At 33.7% G+C, this 17,912-nt stretch overlaps 3 protein-coding genes across 5 annotated transcripts in view; all 3 read right to left on the bottom strand.

Moving 5' to 3' along the window:
• Positions 1-1,100: 1,100 nt before the first annotated feature.
• On the bottom strand, positions 1,101-4,057 carry LOC125059641 (NF-X1-type zinc finger protein NFXL1). Its single transcript, XM_047664148.1, has 2 exons — positions 3,989-4,057; positions 1,101-3,894 (listed from the first exon to the last, which is right to left on the bottom strand). The coding sequence occupies exon 2, from the start codon at positions 3,727-3,729 to the stop codon at positions 1,246-1,248; it is 2,484 nt and encodes an 827-aa protein (XP_047520104.1). The 5' UTR covers positions 3,730-3,894; positions 3,989-4,057; the 3' UTR covers positions 1,101-1,245.
• Positions 4,058-5,716: 1,659 nt separating this feature from the next.
• On the bottom strand, positions 5,717-7,295 carry LOC125059874. Of its 2 annotated transcripts, none has more exons than XM_047664520.1 (2): positions 6,798-7,295; positions 5,717-6,663 (listed from the first exon to the last, which is right to left on the bottom strand). In XM_047664520.1, the coding sequence occupies exon 2, from the start codon at positions 6,651-6,653 to the stop codon at positions 5,805-5,807; it is 849 nt and encodes a 282-aa protein (XP_047520476.1). In that variant the 5' UTR covers positions 6,654-6,663; positions 6,798-7,295; the 3' UTR covers positions 5,717-5,804. The 2 variants fall into 2 exon arrangements, with proteins under 2 accessions (XP_047520476.1, XP_047520475.1); XM_047664519.1 differs by having other exon boundaries at positions 5,718-6,663; positions 6,890-7,291.
• Positions 7,296-10,268: 2,973 nt separating this feature from the next.
• The window catches only part of LOC125059496, a 45,686-nt gene continuing 38,042 nt past the window's right edge, over positions 10,269-17,912 (bottom strand). For both annotated transcript variants that reach the window (XM_047663925.1, XM_047663926.1), the window contains exons 8-11: positions 14,211-14,348; positions 13,079-13,638; positions 12,472-12,575; positions 10,269-11,975 (exon numbers count right to left, since the gene is read on the bottom strand). In XM_047663925.1, coding sequence (XP_047519881.1) covers positions 11,440-11,975; positions 12,472-12,575; positions 13,079-13,638; positions 14,211-14,348 — 1,338 coding nt within the window. In that variant the 3' untranslated portion in view covers positions 10,269-11,439. The remainder of the gene's footprint in view (positions 11,976-12,471; positions 12,576-13,078; positions 13,639-14,210; positions 14,349-17,912) is intronic.

Here is a 17,912-nt window from a genome sequence, read left to right as displayed (position 1 = left end):
CGCCAATTCCTACCTTAAAAGAGAGGCCCTCATTAAATGCGAGCCCTCCTAAAGCCCTCAGCCCTCCCGTGAAGGCAACTGAGGAGTCAGGCAGCGTCCGCGACGCTTTTAATCTTGCGTTCAGCGTAATAGACGCTATAGACTTAGACGCACTCGTCGCATTCGCGGAGGCCTATAAGTCCGCCAAAACTGCTTCCTCCAAGGTGGAGGTAATAACCGAGCACGCCCTGCTCCTTAAGTCCGTGCGGCAATTTGTGGAATCCGGCACACCGCAATAGTTACGACCATTTTACCCCTTCCCGACACATAAGGCTCTTAGGAGGCCCAGGTACACTCACACACTAAAGGATTCGGATGATCCAATTATCGTAGATAACACATCAAATTAAAAGCCGCCCGCGCGGCCAATAATAACAATCAAGCATTCAGACACAGATTAGGGTTAAAAACCGCCTTCACCGGGGAAGGCGAGGACCTCTACTTCGCACTTCGCTCACTCCAGTGAGTTTCCGTCCTGCCCTTCAGGCGATTGACCACCCCGCGACGGCCCAAGCCGAGGTTCGAGTCTCACAGGAGACGCCCTTGCGCTAGCCGCGGGAAAAACGCCATTCTGGCCGAGCTACGCTCGCCAACCAGCCCGAGCTGAGCTGTAAAGGCCTAAAGGCCAACAGCGAGATTCCTTACAAAAAAAAAAAAAAAAAAAAAAAATTAAAACCTACTTTGTGGAAGACGTAAAATAAAGAACAAGTGTGCTGTCACTCTGCCATTTTATTTTCACTGTCAATTATAATAAATTAAAATACTATTATCAATAAAAGAATAGGTCAATTATAATTATTAATGCTTTTCTAAAATAAGCCCTGCTATAAATATTTACAGGAAATAAAAAATAGTATTCGGAAGATAAAATGAAAATATTATACTTTTATCGTTACACGCTATATTTCTAGATTAGTAGCAGAATAGAAACTGGCCATAGAGATTAGGCTGTAGGCACTAAAAAATATATATTTATACTTTTTGCGGTAGGTACTATATAACTAAAGTAAATATATATTTACTAATTTTGTGAACTTACGACTGTTCATAAAACAAACAACTCGAAATTTACATTTATTGTATTTTAGATTACTCACAAGATGTTTTCTCTAAATAATACCAAATATAAATATATGCAAATACAGTATTTTGATATTTATACAAGTGCCAATTTACAGTAATTGGAGTTCTTTGTAAAAATAGATATTACACCCCTGAAAAATTTATAATATATAGAACTCCTGACAAAATTACAATTACAATAGTTAAAATAGGAACCCAGTATTTTTGTACATAATTTCTATTGTCTTCATTGATAATCATTTTCTTTTCTCTGTGTTGTTTCTTTTTTCCGCTCAGTTTCCATTCATATTCTGCAAGTTCTTTGCGATTTCTTTCCTCTTCTAACTCTTTCAATCGTTTTTCTTCTTTTTCTTTCTCACATTTAACTGCCAACTTCTTTGCTTCACAAGTACTGTCACAGTCAACTTTAATTTCAGATGATCGCACCAAATTACAAGATGCTTCTTTCTTCAAATTACCACAAGAACAGTGTATTTTCGTTTTTTTCATACAGATTTGATTCTCTCCACAGCTATCTCTGTGACAGGATTTTTTACACCTATGTCCACATGCTAAATTCTTAGGGCATTGTTGTTTGCAGCTTAATGTTTCATCATTTGCTGCACATAGCTCTCGGCAACGTAAATATATCTCTGTAACAGCACAAAAGCATTTAATTCTTTCTAATACCTCACAAGGTGGACAAGGTCCAGGATGACAAGCACGTTTAGGACATTTATGAGCACATTCTGCTGGTCTAGGCACAGAACACTCCCTATCACATTGTCTACATGAGGAAGGCACATTTGGATAGTTAGAATCAGGGCTATATAAGTGACATAGTAGTGAACACTTATGGTTGGTACAATCCAGGTCTTTGTTGCAGTGCCGCCCACAGCAGCGACGTGATGCTAAGTGGCAGGGCTGCATTTCAGAATCATGTTCTCCGAAACATATAACTGTTACAGGAGCCTCACAAGGTGGGCAATCCAAAGCTACAACTTTTGTCTTTGGAGGCTGAACTTCCCAAGGTGTTGCTGGTTTCTCAACTTGCTTAAATACAACAATAACATATTCATGACATTGGGCCTTGCATTTATGATCACATTTCTCATAAGATTTGTTACACACAGCTTTACAAGGAGGACAGTCCCCAAAATGGCAGGAATGTTTGTTTTCTTCAATATGCCCACACTTATATTTTATATTACATTTTTGATTACATTTAGGGGGCTTTACATATTTTTCTCTGCCACACGGTACTGTGATAAATGTTTCTTTACAACGGCACATAATTTTTGATTCCCTTGGACAAGGATAACAAGGCCCATGATGACAAATTGTTGTGCATTTGTGACGCCCACATTGCAATGGTTTATCACAAAGTTTTTCACAAGGAGGACAGTTACCACTACAACATTTACGAGCACAAACATGCTTTCCACAAGGTCTAATACCTCTGCATTTGGTGTCACATCTAAAGTCTTTGCTACATGGCAATGATCGTGCATGTGTAGAGCAATGACATTTTTTTTCAACCATCACTTGACATGGTGGACATGGTCCCTTATGACATTTTTCAGGACAAGTATGTTCACAACCCTCTTGCCTTTTCCCACAGGTACTAAGACATGTTTCTATAGAATCTGGACATTGTACATGCCGTTTAATAGCTCCACAAGGACAAGTCCTGAGGCCAGAATTTGGGCAAGGGCCACAGGACCCAGAGTGACATGTATCCAAACAATTATGAAACCCACATGAATATTTTTTGTTGCAAACTTTAGAACACTGCCAGATCAGATCAGTACATGGTCGTTTTGCTTTTTCTGCGCCACAGAGACAATGCTGTAGACTAGTGTAATGACAAGGCGAACAATCACCTTCATGACAAATATTTTCACACTTATGAGACCTGCATGGAAGTAATTTACTACATGTTTCACCACAAGACCATTTAGGTGCACTGCATCTAACTCTTTTCTGTTCATTTCCACAGTAACATATTCCGTTTATTGTTTGAGGGCATGGAGGGCAAGGGCCAGGATGACACAGTAATAAGCATTTATGTTTACAATTGTCACCAAATGAAATTTTTCGCCCACATATTTCTCCACAAGTATGAGGCACTAACCAAGGGTGGTATGGTGGATCATCTGTTTTTCCACAAAAACAACGATACTTGTGTGGAATTTCCTCTTTACTGTATGTCGTCCTACATTTGGGACAACACCACTCAATATTTTTTCGCTTGACAATTACAATTGGAGCTTGGATTTCTTCGGAACGTAAGTTTATGCTATCATTAGCCCATTTTTGAATACACGATAGATGGAAGTAAGAATGGCAGTGGTCACATGTCCAGATGGCGTCGGCTCTTTTAATAGATCCAATGCAAATTAAACAAGTAACAGACCGACCGCTTAGAGCTTCTTCTAGAAGATTCCTTGTCCTGTTGGTCATGTGCGTATCACCACCGCCTCGCCAGTAACTCTGGAAAACACCCTCCAGAACACTAGGTTCATATGGCTCTTCATCTTCAGATGATGAGAGATCTTTTATTTCTTTTAAGTGCTTGTGTATGTTTTGCTGCAGCTTTGCAGCAGCATCCCTATATCTCCGTGCCATGCTTTTATATGAAGTATCGGAAATTAAAACGAATAGAAGTTAATCTTTCTTTGATTGCTTTTTCATTGGATAGCGGATTCAAACAGCTTATTGCTTACAGCACTCAGTTTACACATTTTCATTTTTAAATTTTCACGTAAATTGACACACGTCGCGCAATAAGACCTATAATAAGGTGACGTTTTGATTAATCATCAATTTTATTACCATATTTAATAATCCATTACAATGATAGATTAGGATTAAGTAGAGTACCTACCGAGTAGCAAATCGTATGAGGATTGAGGAATAAACATAGATTTATTGTCTCCTTGAGTTAAACTTTAACCTGTGGTTACCATAGAGTAAGTTATTTATTTTCCACATCATTATTATATCTAAATAGTTACAATCCATTGATGTAGGTACAATATTTTTCTGATCTGTGCGACCATGTTACTGAAAAAAGGCATTAGAGAATCATGTCTCGTTTTTTATTAAAGCAATAACTTATTATATGGAAGTTAGAATTCATTTAAATATGACTTCTCTATCTCAACAAGATAAAAAAAATGGTGCGTGTACTTATGTACGCGCGTAAGAAGTTATACTTCTTTGGCATTCTTTATTTTTTTTAAATATTAAATAATTAATAATAGATATTTAGATATTTATTAATAATTTAACAATATTTAATATTTAGTATATTATTCAATTTTTAATTAATATAAATAACAATTATTATTTATTATTTTATTATATTATTAATTTAATTTAATAGATAGGTATGTTTCATAACCTTTTAACTAAGTAACAATAGGTCTTTGTGAAAAAGCATTGCTAAATTTCTCTGAAAAAATAATTAAAACTGCTTTATTTGTTTAAAAGGTACTACAAATGTCATTATGGTCATACGTCACGCATATTCTATTTCTTTTTACTTGTCTTATTCCCATCTCGCTCGCGCACGCTCGGCACCCATACTGAATTTTGTGTCACGGTGCGCGCGCATCGTAAAATTTCACTCTCATAAATTTTTCCGCGCCTAAAGAAGTATAACTTCAAAAATTAGAAACTTTTACACTAAGCAAGTTTTATTTAAGGGGCAGTACACCGTTAAAGGAAAATTATGTAAATATTTTTTTGAGCTATCATGAGTGATATTTATTTCTACCCTTTTCCTGCCAACGTCCTGCCATCGTTCATACCACGAATTCCTAGTAAGAAAAGCACTAAGTTTGTCCCAACCTATTTCCGTGTTAGTTGTCACAATGTCCAATTTTCTACCTTGTATTCGTAATCAATTGGAAATCACCATATCGGCCAACAGACGTCCACTGCTGGACATAGTCCTCACTCCTCCCTATAGATTTCCAAAAATAATGGAAATTGGGAATCATTTTTACCCAATATGGAAAACTTTTTTCCATCGTAGCAACATTAAAAAGCTAATGGTGTTTTTTATGCGATCACGCTTTGGGGATGAAAATAAATGACACCTGACAATCAAAATATGATAATGATGACATAAGATACCGGCACATTCAAAAGTTTAAAACTTGTGTAAACCTATTTACTTTTGTTAGTGTAAGTCTACTTGAAAAATATTTTTTTTTGCTTAATTAAGCGTAAGCTTCGTTTGGTCCTTGGCTCTGCAACTTACACACAAATGTAAATTTGGCCAACATTGAGTTTTCATTGTTTTCATTCATTCAATCAGTGAACTGGTTTGTGATTTCAACTTTTATATTTTATTATATCCTATCCTATATCAAAACGGGCTTCATATATATTATTTATACCTATATTATTATTTATTTAGTAATTCCCTGTATAAAGACTGATTTAAAAATATGCTATCTTAAATGTGTGTAAGAAAACTGCTTATAATTACCTACCTACTATATTTATTTTACAACCTTAAACCTAATTAAAAAATCACCTAGGATTTAGTCATTATACATATGTATTTAAAATAATAAAAATAGAATTTAAATATAATACAAAATTGAAATTAATATCAGACATAAAATATAAATGTAAAAGTATACATTATTATTAAATATTGTTAATTTAAACTTAACATTAAATGAACCTTAACTACGTATTAGAGGCTTAATTTCACGAATTAATTTACAATTTTTATCAGCCCATGGTAAAAAGCTCTGTTTGGTTGTAGTAACACATTCTAATAACATAATGCAGTCTGCTTCTGCTCTGTGTGAGGTAAGTGGCTCTTTTTTTAAAAATCTTTTGTATAAAGCAGTTAATTGACACGACACCTTCTCTGTTGTTTTTGGTTTATTCACAGGACATTCATTTAACGATAATTTGTCAATTTCTTCCCATATTTCAGTGCTTGTGTTAAGCTGTGGCCAATCATCATCATCATCAGTTAGTAAATCATCAACTTTTAAAGAAGTTGTAATATTTGTTTCTAGAGTTTTATTTGTTTTAAGAGTAATATTTTTACTGGAGCTTGAAGGAACTTTACTACAAATATTCATACTATCTTTAGCAATCTTTCTAAAACCTGTTAGTGAATCTAAGCAAAGTAGGTGGGATGGCAAATCCTGGCCTGCGTCACAAAATTCAGCTTTAAGTACTTTAAAATCAAACCTGTTGCCATTATGAGCAACCAGACACACCGGCTGGTTGAGTTCTAACAGAAAAGTATTTATTGTTTGAATTTTATCTTTAAATATAGGTTGATTTTTTAAATTGTTATTTGTTAAACCTGTGATCCTTGAAGCTTCTTTTTGAATTTTCCTTTCTGGGTTGAAAAGTAAAGACAACTTATTCATGAGAGGTAAACATTCACTTGTCTCGATATCCTTTCGAGCTACAGCAATAAAGGTCAATTCTGTAATTTTAGTTCTATTCTTTTCAAATTGGGGAAGTCCTGTAGCTTCTATATCAAAAAACACAAATGTTTCTATCATCATTGTAGCTTATCTGAAAGAGAAACCAAAATATGTTTACATATTTCTAATAATTAATGAAATAGGTACATACTGATGTTTTTTTATTTAAATTAATATAACTTTAAAAGTTGTGCTTATAATAATATATTAATTGGCTAAAATTACCTTGACAATTTATCTAGGTTTCATGGGGCTCAACTTATTAATATTTTGACTTTATTGTTACCTTTTAAACTACACTAATTTTAAAAACGTACCTCAAGAGTCCTTGTCTTATTGAATAATATTATTAAATTTACGTAATTATGTAGTAATATGATTAAATGCTGCCACAATCACATAATATAAATCCTACAATCACTGCTATAGACGGTTTTTAGCAGGATATTGATAACGTACACACAATTGGGTAACATCCCATTTTATTTATAATCGAAATTTTATTACTTGTGATGAACTCAGAAACAGACAGAAGTCAAAATCTAAGATAAGGGTATCGTTATAATTAGAGCGGTAGGTATATATGTACGTGTCAGAAATCAGAATTCAGAAGACCATGGGTCAAAAAATTTGGGGCGACTCTGATTTTTTGTGCGAACTATTATTAGTTATTTCTACTGTATACTATTAAAAAACGAAACGTTTTTGACATACGGAAGTCATACTTAGTGCTGAGCTTCAACTTTGAGGATAACGTTTAGACTTTAGACCATTCAGTAAAAAACGTTTCGGACTTTGACATACGGAAATCATAGTTTGCGCAGTGGCAGTCTCGTTTCTGAAGCTTCAGAGTCGAGACTTGATTACTCCCATAATTACGACAAATTTGGATTTTGAATTTGAATAAGATTCACGGTAAGATTGAAAGCTGCTACTTAGAACTAATTAAGACACCTGGGGGCCTACCATGAACTTTCTTAAAACGATCCAGTTGAGATGCAGTTGAGTTTAGGTACCTAAAGTGAATAGCATTTTTTCGTACCATGACCGCCTATAAGCTGAAACGCATTTGCATCGCAAGACCGAATGAAAGAACGATAATTTTGTTTGTGGTTTCTATGTAAGTTTAGAAATTTAACTGTCAAACTTACTTCGACTGATGTTTCTATAAAAATAAATAAAATATAAAATTATTTTAAATAATTCATCAATTACAATAAGCTATTATGTCTTAATAAATATATTTATTTAATATAAAACTATTCTTTTGATATATTTTAAATGTAAAGTTTTCTGGTGCTGTGCAGTTGACACTTATTATTTTTAAACGTTTCCTTCAAATTTTGATAGGAGCTTTCAATATATTTGGTGTTTACAAAATTTCGGTTTAATAAATATAGTTTTACAAATTGTTTAACTTATAAAATAATATAATGGGGTAAGTATTGTTCAAAAATTGGTTTATTAAAAATAAATATCTATATCGAAGTGAATTCCTGATATTAAACTCTTTGCATAAGATATTACAATCAACCTATTACTCGAAAATTATAAGTAAATAATGATAAAAATTGATTCCTTAAAATTGTACAAATTCAGTTTATACGTTAACAAATTCATATAATATAAATAATTATATTTTCTTTACAGCTTAAACCTGACAAACTCGCTAAATTGAGAGAATGAAATACATATATAAATGAATATATGTTTATATCCAATTGAACATTTCCTGATTCAAGACAAGACAAGACAAGACATCTTTTTCTATCTTGATGGAGTCATCCTAACTAAATAAATACTGTTATTATAATACTTTCAAATGGCTTATTATTTAGAAATACATATATAAATGAATATATGTTTATATCCAATTGAACATTTCCTGATTCAAGACAAGACAAGACAAGACATCTTTTTCTATCTTGATGGAGTCATCCTAACTAAATAAATACTGTTATTATAATACTTTCAAATGGCTTATTATTTACACATTATAAATTTGAGAAACACCTCTGTTTTTTTAAAGAAAAAGCAGAGGAGAATTATACAATTCATGAACATAATGAGGAAAAATTTAATTATAATAAATATCTACTAGTGATATGGCATTATTATTTATTGTAAATATGATATATTGGGAAATTATGTTTTTGTTAGACATGCCTAAATAATTAATTGAATATTATTGAACCATGTGCAATTATTTGTAGGTACACTGAAATCTTCAATGAGTCAAAGTAGTTAATCTATAATAAATTAAAACTCAATATCTACGAAGTCGGTAGAAGGGCATTGCCGTCTTGTTTTTCATCTCCGTCGATATTTTAATAATTTATTTATTATCACTCTCTAAACTCAAAATACCCCAAAATATAAAAATTATATTTTTTTTTCATATATTAGCCATATAACAAGTTTTAATACAAATATTGAATTTTATAAGTTCTAAACTATTATTTGGACATTTCGATACAAAAAAGTTGAACAAAAAGTAACTTTTTTAGAATCGCTTATTCTGTCATAGTTGGAAGGCGCAACTGTCAAATTTCGGTTCAGCCGAGCGGTCATGGTACGGATTTTCATACAAATTGAACGAACGAAATCTGATAATCGCTAAGGTCACGTGGGAACCTAAACTGTCTCGTTTTTTCGATGTCATGGTACGAATTAGCGATGCATCTCAGTTGTAGGTTGTCAATAGGCTCGCAATTAGAGTTCATGGTTGGCCCCCTGAACGTCAAGTGCAATACGTTTTTGACAAGCTTGACAAGACCAATTCCATACAAATTATTTTGGCGTTAGTGCGTTACGCCTGTCGCAAAATGTGTATTTGTCTCAGGACCATACGCTGACTCATGAGTCATGCTCATGAGTCATGACAGTCGTATATGAATTATTATTATTCATGTTTACTAAGTGCTACCATAAATCCGCTATGGTGCGTCTAAGCGTGTTTATCTCTTCATCACTTATTTAGGCCTAAAACATATAATATAGATGTGATATGAACCCACAGCGTACACGTCGGATCCATTAACATTAGCTAACAAATGAAAAGCCGCCCTCGCGGCAAAGCAGAGTCACATTAGGGTAAAAACCGCCTTCACCGGCGGCACCACACACTCCAGTGAGCTTCGGTCCTTCCGGTGATTGACCACCCCTGGGCGGCCCAAGGTCCGAGTCTCGCAGGAGAGGCCCTTGCGCTAGTCGCGGGAAAGCATATTTTGGTCGAGCTACGCTCGCCATAACAGTACGAGCTGAGTTGTCAACCATAATAAACAACATATCGCACGTTGACCGTTGCGACCGACCGATGTTTTAAAATATAATAGTTATCTACCGTACTATAATAGTAAGTATTTTTTTATAATATACAAACAAGTATATGTACATTGTACAAATTTTATAAACGATTCAAGCTCTGAAGAACTAAATTTACCTTATTGACGCATACGATAATTTTTGGTAAGTTCGTGATGGGAATCGTACACCCTGTACTTCAGTTCAACTTAAGCATCATGTTATACAATTGTTTATATTAATTTGTTTTTTTAATTATAAAATTTTATTTACTTTTGCATTTGATAGACGACTCTAATTATTAAATTTTTTTTTGCAAATAAACGATTTCTTCATTTAATACTAATTGAATATTGGCTTGCGGGACAACGAAGTGGAAATAAAACACTGTAATTAGATCATTTACTTATTCTTTATTTTACAGTTTAAATCGTCACCTTCATAAACTTAATCACCATTTACACTGTTTTGACTATAACACAATGTGACAGAAAGATTACCGATTTTTACCTTTACCATGAGCTTGACAAAATATTAAACAATGTCGTAAAATTTGCCTTCGCCAAATATTAAAAAAATGCACTTTAAACAAAATTCTCTTGTGAGAAGTAGAGAGCTGCAGCAAGCTTATCCTATGACCAATAGCGGATGCAACCTTATTTCAGTTATTGAAATAAATACATCGAATTATATTGAATTACGGGAAGACCAGGTGCACATTAAGATTTTTTATAAATATGTTTGAAAAAGAAATATTTTACGTTAGATTGAAACTGTTTTACTCATGTTTGACCTAGTTTTAGTAAGCTCAGTGTAATATGACTGATTAAGTCTTTCTAAGAGGCTAAATCTTCAAATGCTTATAATAAAAAATATTCTTTGTAGCAATAACTACCAGAGATCTAAAGCAAATGTATGCACGTTATATTAGTTTCAAGCTTTTTGTTATTTATAATTAAATGGTAACACTTTTCTTAATTAATTAACCACCTGGCAAAAAAAAAATATTTGCATAAAACCTCGTTTAACTTAATTTTTGTCAGGCAGTATTAGACAAGGGCGCAAATGAAAATAAAATGTAAGTTTCAATAGTTCAAAAAAAATTTTATTTTAATTTGCGCTTACATTCACGAATGGCACTTTAGTAATCTGCATTATTTATAAATAATTTTTATAACTTCAATTTAAAAAAGGCACGGCCAAATATGTATAAACGCTTGGTGTAAATAATTATAAGCCTTCTTAAATTCAGTAATATTACCATTAGTGTTTATTACTTAACTTACAGATCCTAATTCCTAAGATTAATAAATTTAAACTTCTTGATCTAATAAAAATATATTCTGTAGTACAAGATTGAGTTTCATGCGATGTGAAAAATGTGCTAGTACTAGAATTGTAAAAACATCTTATTAGATTGTTTTTTTGTTTAAAATGTTCTCAAGATTAATTGTTAAAACTCATATATATATATTATATATATTTATGGAATAAAAATGTGTAAGTATTTAAGTGTAGAGTACGTAATAGAGAGCAAGAGAATAGAGCGATAGAATGACACAGGTTATCGCACACGGGTATTCTCTTGCTTTTTCGTTTTGGAGAGTTTAAACCAGCCAGCTTTTTTATCTTTCGGTATGGAAGTCGACCGGGAGACTCGATTTCGATCATCACGACTCAAAATTTCACTCGATTGACTTCTTACGTTACTCTTACGGGGTATCGTACTTTGGGACGTTTGTGATTCGTTTCCTCGCTTCGGTCTATATAGCGTTGTACTGGAACTCGTCAGCCGATTATTCTGATTCGGACGACGGTTCAATGTGGTTTGACTGTAAGACTTTTTTTGTAAAGTTGCCGGCCTGTCGTCCGATAAATTTTTCGTTGACGCGTACTTTTTTGGTGTGGTTTCCTTTTTTTTCCTCGGCTTTTGGGCGTAATGTACGTCGTATTGGTCGTTGTAGTGTTTCGGTGTCCATGGCGCAAATATGGAGAATGTTTTAGTAGAGTTTCGCACTTGAATGTTGGATGACATGACGGATGATACGTCATCACGGGATCGGTTGCGTGCGACTCTGCCAGGGTCGGGTATGTCACCAACTGGAATTTGAAAAGTTCATTTTATAAGCTTTATGGTACTTTCGGTGATAATACTCTTTAAGGGGCTTTTAATTGATGTTATTTGTTGATATGTTGATCGGAGCAGTGGTAGCCTAGTGGCTTCAGCGTGCGACTTTTATCCTTGAAGCCGTAGGTTTGATCTCCGGCTGTGCATTTTCTGTATATTTAATCGCTCAAATGGTGTAAGGAAAATATCGTGAGGAAACCGGCTTGCCTTAGACTCATCAACTAACCTCTGATCACCTACTTGCCTATTAGATTGACAAATGAACATGATACAGATACATAAATCTGAGGGCCAGACTAAAGGCTGTAGCGCAGCAAGTTTTGTTTATTTGTTAATCACAGTATAAGTTTAAATACAAATTATATTTAATCTCTTCAGGTTTGCGAAATGCCATTATTACATAGCATGCCACCACAGGTTAAAACATTTACTAAAACAGATAATAATCTTTTAAATTAAGAATATTACCAGTAGTCGCGTGTAAGTAGACAACGCTACGCTGAGACTGATGACTGGAGTCTCCTTCAGTGCTGCTCTCCCCAGAGTTTGCTACTGGCGTTCGACGACGGTGTCTAAAAAATATATTATGTTGAAGGCTACAGCATATCGCTTGCCCCAGTAAAACCACTATTACGACTGTCTAAAACACTATTTGTTTTTAAACTGGTAATAATATATCTCTGTTTCACCAAGGTCTTAATATTTCAGCGAAAAGAGTGGTAATAAATTCTTACGTTTTGGACATTCGTCAGAATGTGCCATCGTATTTTGCGGTTACTGTGTAATCCGTAACTATGTTTTAACAGTGAAATAATCGTAAAACTCCGTTGCTATTAAGTCTAATTAGATAAATTACTGTAATGTACATTTAGTTATTTTTTTAAACTATTTACACTAAATACATTTACTGAAAAAAAAAATAGATTAAGCTTTTACTGATTTGTTCCCCAGGGCAAGCGATATCATATATGATAGTTATTAGGACTTATGACGTGAATGGATGATTGAAGTTGGTTGAAATGTAGATAGCTACTATATACTATATTCTTTTTCTCTTTTTAACAATAGCACTTACTTAAGGTCTCTGTTTATATCTGGTTTTCCATTCCTCAGCTCTGAAGAACTGCCCCTTTCTTCCCTTCCTTGCCTCAGTAAATCTCCTTTACTTCCTTTTAGGGTCTTATTACTGCTGTGGCTCCGAGATCTATCATAAGGGCTGATAGGTGGCTTAGATGCCATTTTCCTACTAAACTGACTGTCCACTTCGGAGTTACTCATTTCTGAAATATTTTGTAGATTCCTCTTATAGTAATCCTTCGTTCTGGGTGACACGCTATCTCTAAGTTTTTCATCTCTTTGTAAATTAGATAGAGAGTAGCTTTTGCTTGGCACTTCATGGTCCACTTCATCTTGGCCTGTGCTTGAATTGGAAATAGTCTTCCGTAGAGTTCCATGAGACTTGATCGGATGGCTCTTAGTTTTAGTTACAGTTTGTTTGACGTTTGCATCGGATTCTGGGTCAGTGTCACCAAAGAAACGTAGATTCTTGGCTGGAGAATTTAATGGTTTGCTTGATTTGGGATAGGAACGTCGTGGTAATTCATCCTCTGTTGTTATGATACTTTCTTTCTCTACCTGAAATTATTAGAAAAGTATAATGGCAAAGTTTAACGATCATGTGCACTGAATTTACTGCCTGGATTTATAATTACTTATTATGTATCTGTTTCTGAGTAGGAATAGTGTTAAAGTTGTAAACTTAATTCCTTAATTTATGGGATTTAGGTTCTAAAAAAAGGTGTTGCACTGGGATGTTTTGACGAAAGGGCTGCAAGTTTATCTGGAGTTTCATAAGCCAGAATATCATTTGAGAAAAGAAGTCTTACGGCCTTTATGCCTTTGTAATTTTTTTTGTTCTACAATTTTTTAAGCATTTTTGTCGCTTAAGATTTGTTTAATTTTTTGAGTTTTTGAGCTAGTGATGTATTATCATTGTAAAATGCATGCAAGAAACAATAAGGAACTGTAGTAGAATTTTCCATGAGTCTATACTGTTTTGTATATATGTATCTAATATGTGACAGCAATGACGAGCGATGGAGATCCAGGCACCTGATATTAGAAAAAATAGGTAATTCGAGCCGGATTATTATAAATCTTCTTATATAGGTACTCTTTTTATTATAAATAGGATTTTAATATAGTACCTTAATATGTTTATCCCTTTTTTTCCCAAGGCGGTCAATTGACTTGAACCAGCTGGACGACTGTGTTGGTTGTCGACGAGGAGGTGACGGTGTAGGACTGGGAGTGGCTAGACGTCTCCTCTCGCGGTAACGCTCTGCCTGAAACCACGATAAAATCTTATTAATGTTCGTCCAAATTATACAACAAAATCTATTATTACTGGTAATAAGACTATAAGTACTTTTCCAGATTAATTGTGATATTGAAATTATTATTTTAATAGTTAATGTCAACAGCAAAGTCTTGATGCCTGGTAAAGCCCATTCAAACCCATATTGGTCTCACACCATACATTCTGCTTGACTCAATCAAGCAGAACACATTTCTTTTTCTAATAAGGAATAGTTTCAAAACTACTCGAATCAATGAGATTATTCAACTAAAAAGCATTGCGCAGAGCCAGTATAGCACTGCTTTTTTTATCCAATACAGGTTTCGTCAAAAAAGCTATCAATCATCACATTTGATTTAACATCTCTTAATAAAAAGCATCATGTTACATAGAACCGAGTTCATTGCCTTCAAATTTCGTAAATTGGTGTTAGTTTTTAACTCAAAGCAGAAATCTGCCATTACACTGTTAAAGATGTTATAAATTAGTATAAAATTATAATTTTAGACTAAATTATCGGACCTATACGATACATATAAATATAAGCCTTTATTCGAGTACCTACTATCATTTGAGTTACATTAAGTTAATGTTATTATTATATTTATACGCGACTCCTTAATGAGGCCTTCTCCAAATTCTTCTACTTGTCTCTCATCTTCGCTCCTATTTACTGATCTTTCTCCGTTATCTCTTTTATTTCATTTACCCAGGTTTCCCTGTGAACGTCCTCTCCTCTTTCTACCCACTAGGCTATTTCAAGTAAGGACTTTTTCACCATCGCTAACGCGGGCAGTGTGACTGACTCTATTCCACTTTTTTTTATATAAATAAAGAGTCTATATGTATCCGAACATAATCAAATTATGTCTGGATTGGAATCTATTGCATCCAAAGTTAAACACTGCATCGGCCAATAAATGTATACAAGCTAGAGGAAGCATAGCTTTCTCGTATATGAGTGTATTTTAATACCCTATATGACAAAACAAACGAAGAATACTTCCAAAAATAATGGTTGAGAGGTCAATGGACTATAGACAGTGACCATCAATCACGTCTTTCACACGATGTTTCATTAAAATAGTTTTTTCCTCTAAATGGAATTCGTCTGCAAAAAACGGTTCTCTTCAACAGCTACTGTGCGTAATCTCTATAGAGAAGGTAATTTTGAATTACATTTATCTGTGTTAGCCCAGCTTGTTGTTATTGAGCCAATTTTCTATGTGTAATCAATATTTTCACTTTTAAAATATAAAAAAGTCCGTATTGCTGTCTCAAAAAAAATTCTGTTGTCAGACAAAAAAAAATTATAGACTCACTTAATGAAAAGTAATCAACCATACAGATGCATATCTATCCCATTAGGGGATACCCTACCCATGATAATGAGAAGTCTAGTGGAAAAAATTGTCAAAAATATGCTTCTAGTAAATATATATACATGTCCATGTAACACGATACCTAGACTACCTACATCATGGACAATATAGACATCACAATGGAAGGGACCACCCGGGAAACTAAGAGTGGGCAGGCCAAAAAGGAGATGGACTGAAGGTTTGATAGAAATAGCAGGAAAAGACTGGCAGACTATTGGCAAAGATAGAGATACCTGGAAAGCGTTGGAGGAGACCTTTACCCAAGAAGGGTCCAAGTAACTAACTAAGCGACTACCATTTTACTTTATAAATAACTACTAACAACAGTTGATATGGAAATAAATAAGGCATTATTATTATTATCGGTATATACATTTTGTTTTATTATTTAAATATTACACCTAGAAATTATATTAATTAAATTATCTGATCACGTGTTAAATGCTCAATAGGCCCTTTATTTGAAGAACTTTCCATTTAAATAACTGTAGGTGTATGATTTAAAAGGTTCATTGTATATAAACCATAGTTTTCGTTAATCTCGTTACACGTCCAGATTACACTTGCCATTAAGTTTACTGTAAGTAGTCATGCCTAAGTCCCACTTAAAGAAAAGTACAGATCAAGTTTGAGTTTATAAGTACCGTATATCAAAATAGATTTTTCTAAGTCATGTCTACCTAAAAGATTCGCTCAATTCATTAGCGAATTGAAATGACCAACCGGAAATGGAGGAAAGAAGACGATCCGCTTGTTTGTCATTGGTTAACCGGAGAGGAGTGAGGTAATCGTGTGCCCTAGAGATGCTTTAAGCCACAATTAGTCTTTCAACAAAAGCCTCCAGTTTATTACCACTCTCGTCGTCGCCAGATGAAACTTCGCCGACTGCATGTATTGAGATGTGGCCAAATTAAGTTGGTACTTATATACCTATAAGTACTGTTTGTACAGACAAACGTGTTGGTCATAACTTTGCTTGCTTTAATTTTTACTGTATCTATACACAACGAGTTCATATATTTTTTTATATGTAATGTTGTATGAATATCATTAGTATGTGTACGGTTTGCACTTTTCTGTTTTACTTTTAGGTCACTAGGCACTGGTTCCAGGAAGAGGTGAGAGGAGGAATTGCTACCGAATGTTGATTATTGTTTTGTTCTATACAGTGTCAATAAATATATAAACATTGGTAAGGTACAATTTTATTATATATATAGCTTTGAGCCGGAACGAGTTGACGTTCACGACACAAGGCCGCGAACCATATGGTGCGTGACCTTATCGGCTTAAATCGATTTTACTTGGGATTTAACTCTAAAACCCATGATTTTGCTTTTGCCATAAATAAAAGATCTCATTCATAAACAATATTGTTAAATAATTTGATTACTTAAGACGACACAAACTTGTAAGTAAACTGTTAAAACAATATTTTTTTAACCGAGAATTGCTTATTAATTTGGTTTTTGAAGGTTAAAAGCTGTGTGTTGTTAAATGAGTATTGAGACTAAAATCATTATGGAGTAGGAACAACGCTTTAAACCAATTTATTAATTTTAAGTTATGTTTAATAAGTTACTAAATGCCCTGTATATTGTAATTTTTCCTTAACGATTATTATTGAATCAAAACGTATATATCAATTCGATTAAATCATGTTATCAGATATTCCTTTTTCGATTACGTTTTCGACAACACTTTACGATCTTAATACTGACCACATTGAGTTATGGAATAGCGGGATAAGACACAGTTTATGACGCCAATAAAATAAAACATTTTTATCTGTGACATCATGACTAACAATATTAACCTTTCGAGTTTTACTTTCGCAGATTTCCTTGATTATTATTATCTTAAAAAGAAGGTAAGCTGTGTCTTTACATAGTTTTCTTCAAGTGTTTTCAATTGTTTATTGCGCACATAGACAGTCTATAGAGCACATCCCAGTTTAAGCGCTACGTCATCGCTATTTCACGAAAATGTTCACTAACGTTTTAAAACTTTATATATACAATAACTATCTTAAACAACACCTTCTCGACCTGTCCTATATTGAAACACAAAGCAATCATATTGTGCAACAATAGTTTAATTATAAAATGTTAATGTTATGTAGAAATTATTGTCAAGTACCTACCGTTAACTTGTCAAAAGGAAGAGAC

Source organism: Pieris napi, chromosome 20, assembly GCF_905475465.1.
Source record: "Pieris napi chromosome 20, ilPieNapi1.2, whole genome shotgun sequence".
NCBI lineage: Eukaryota > Metazoa > Arthropoda > Insecta > Lepidoptera > Pieridae > Pieris > Pieris napi.
This window is presented reverse-complemented; position numbering and strand designations above follow the sequence as displayed.

Excerpts from the sequence above, each read along its gene's own strand:
- LOC125059641 (XM_047664148.1), bottom strand. The coding sequence starts at position 3,729 with ATGGCACGGAGATATAGGGATGCTGCTGCAAAGCTGCAGCAAAACATA.
- LOC125059874 (XM_047664520.1), bottom strand. The coding sequence starts at position 6,653 with ATGATGATAGAAACATTTGTGTTTTTTGATATAGAAGCTACAGGACTT.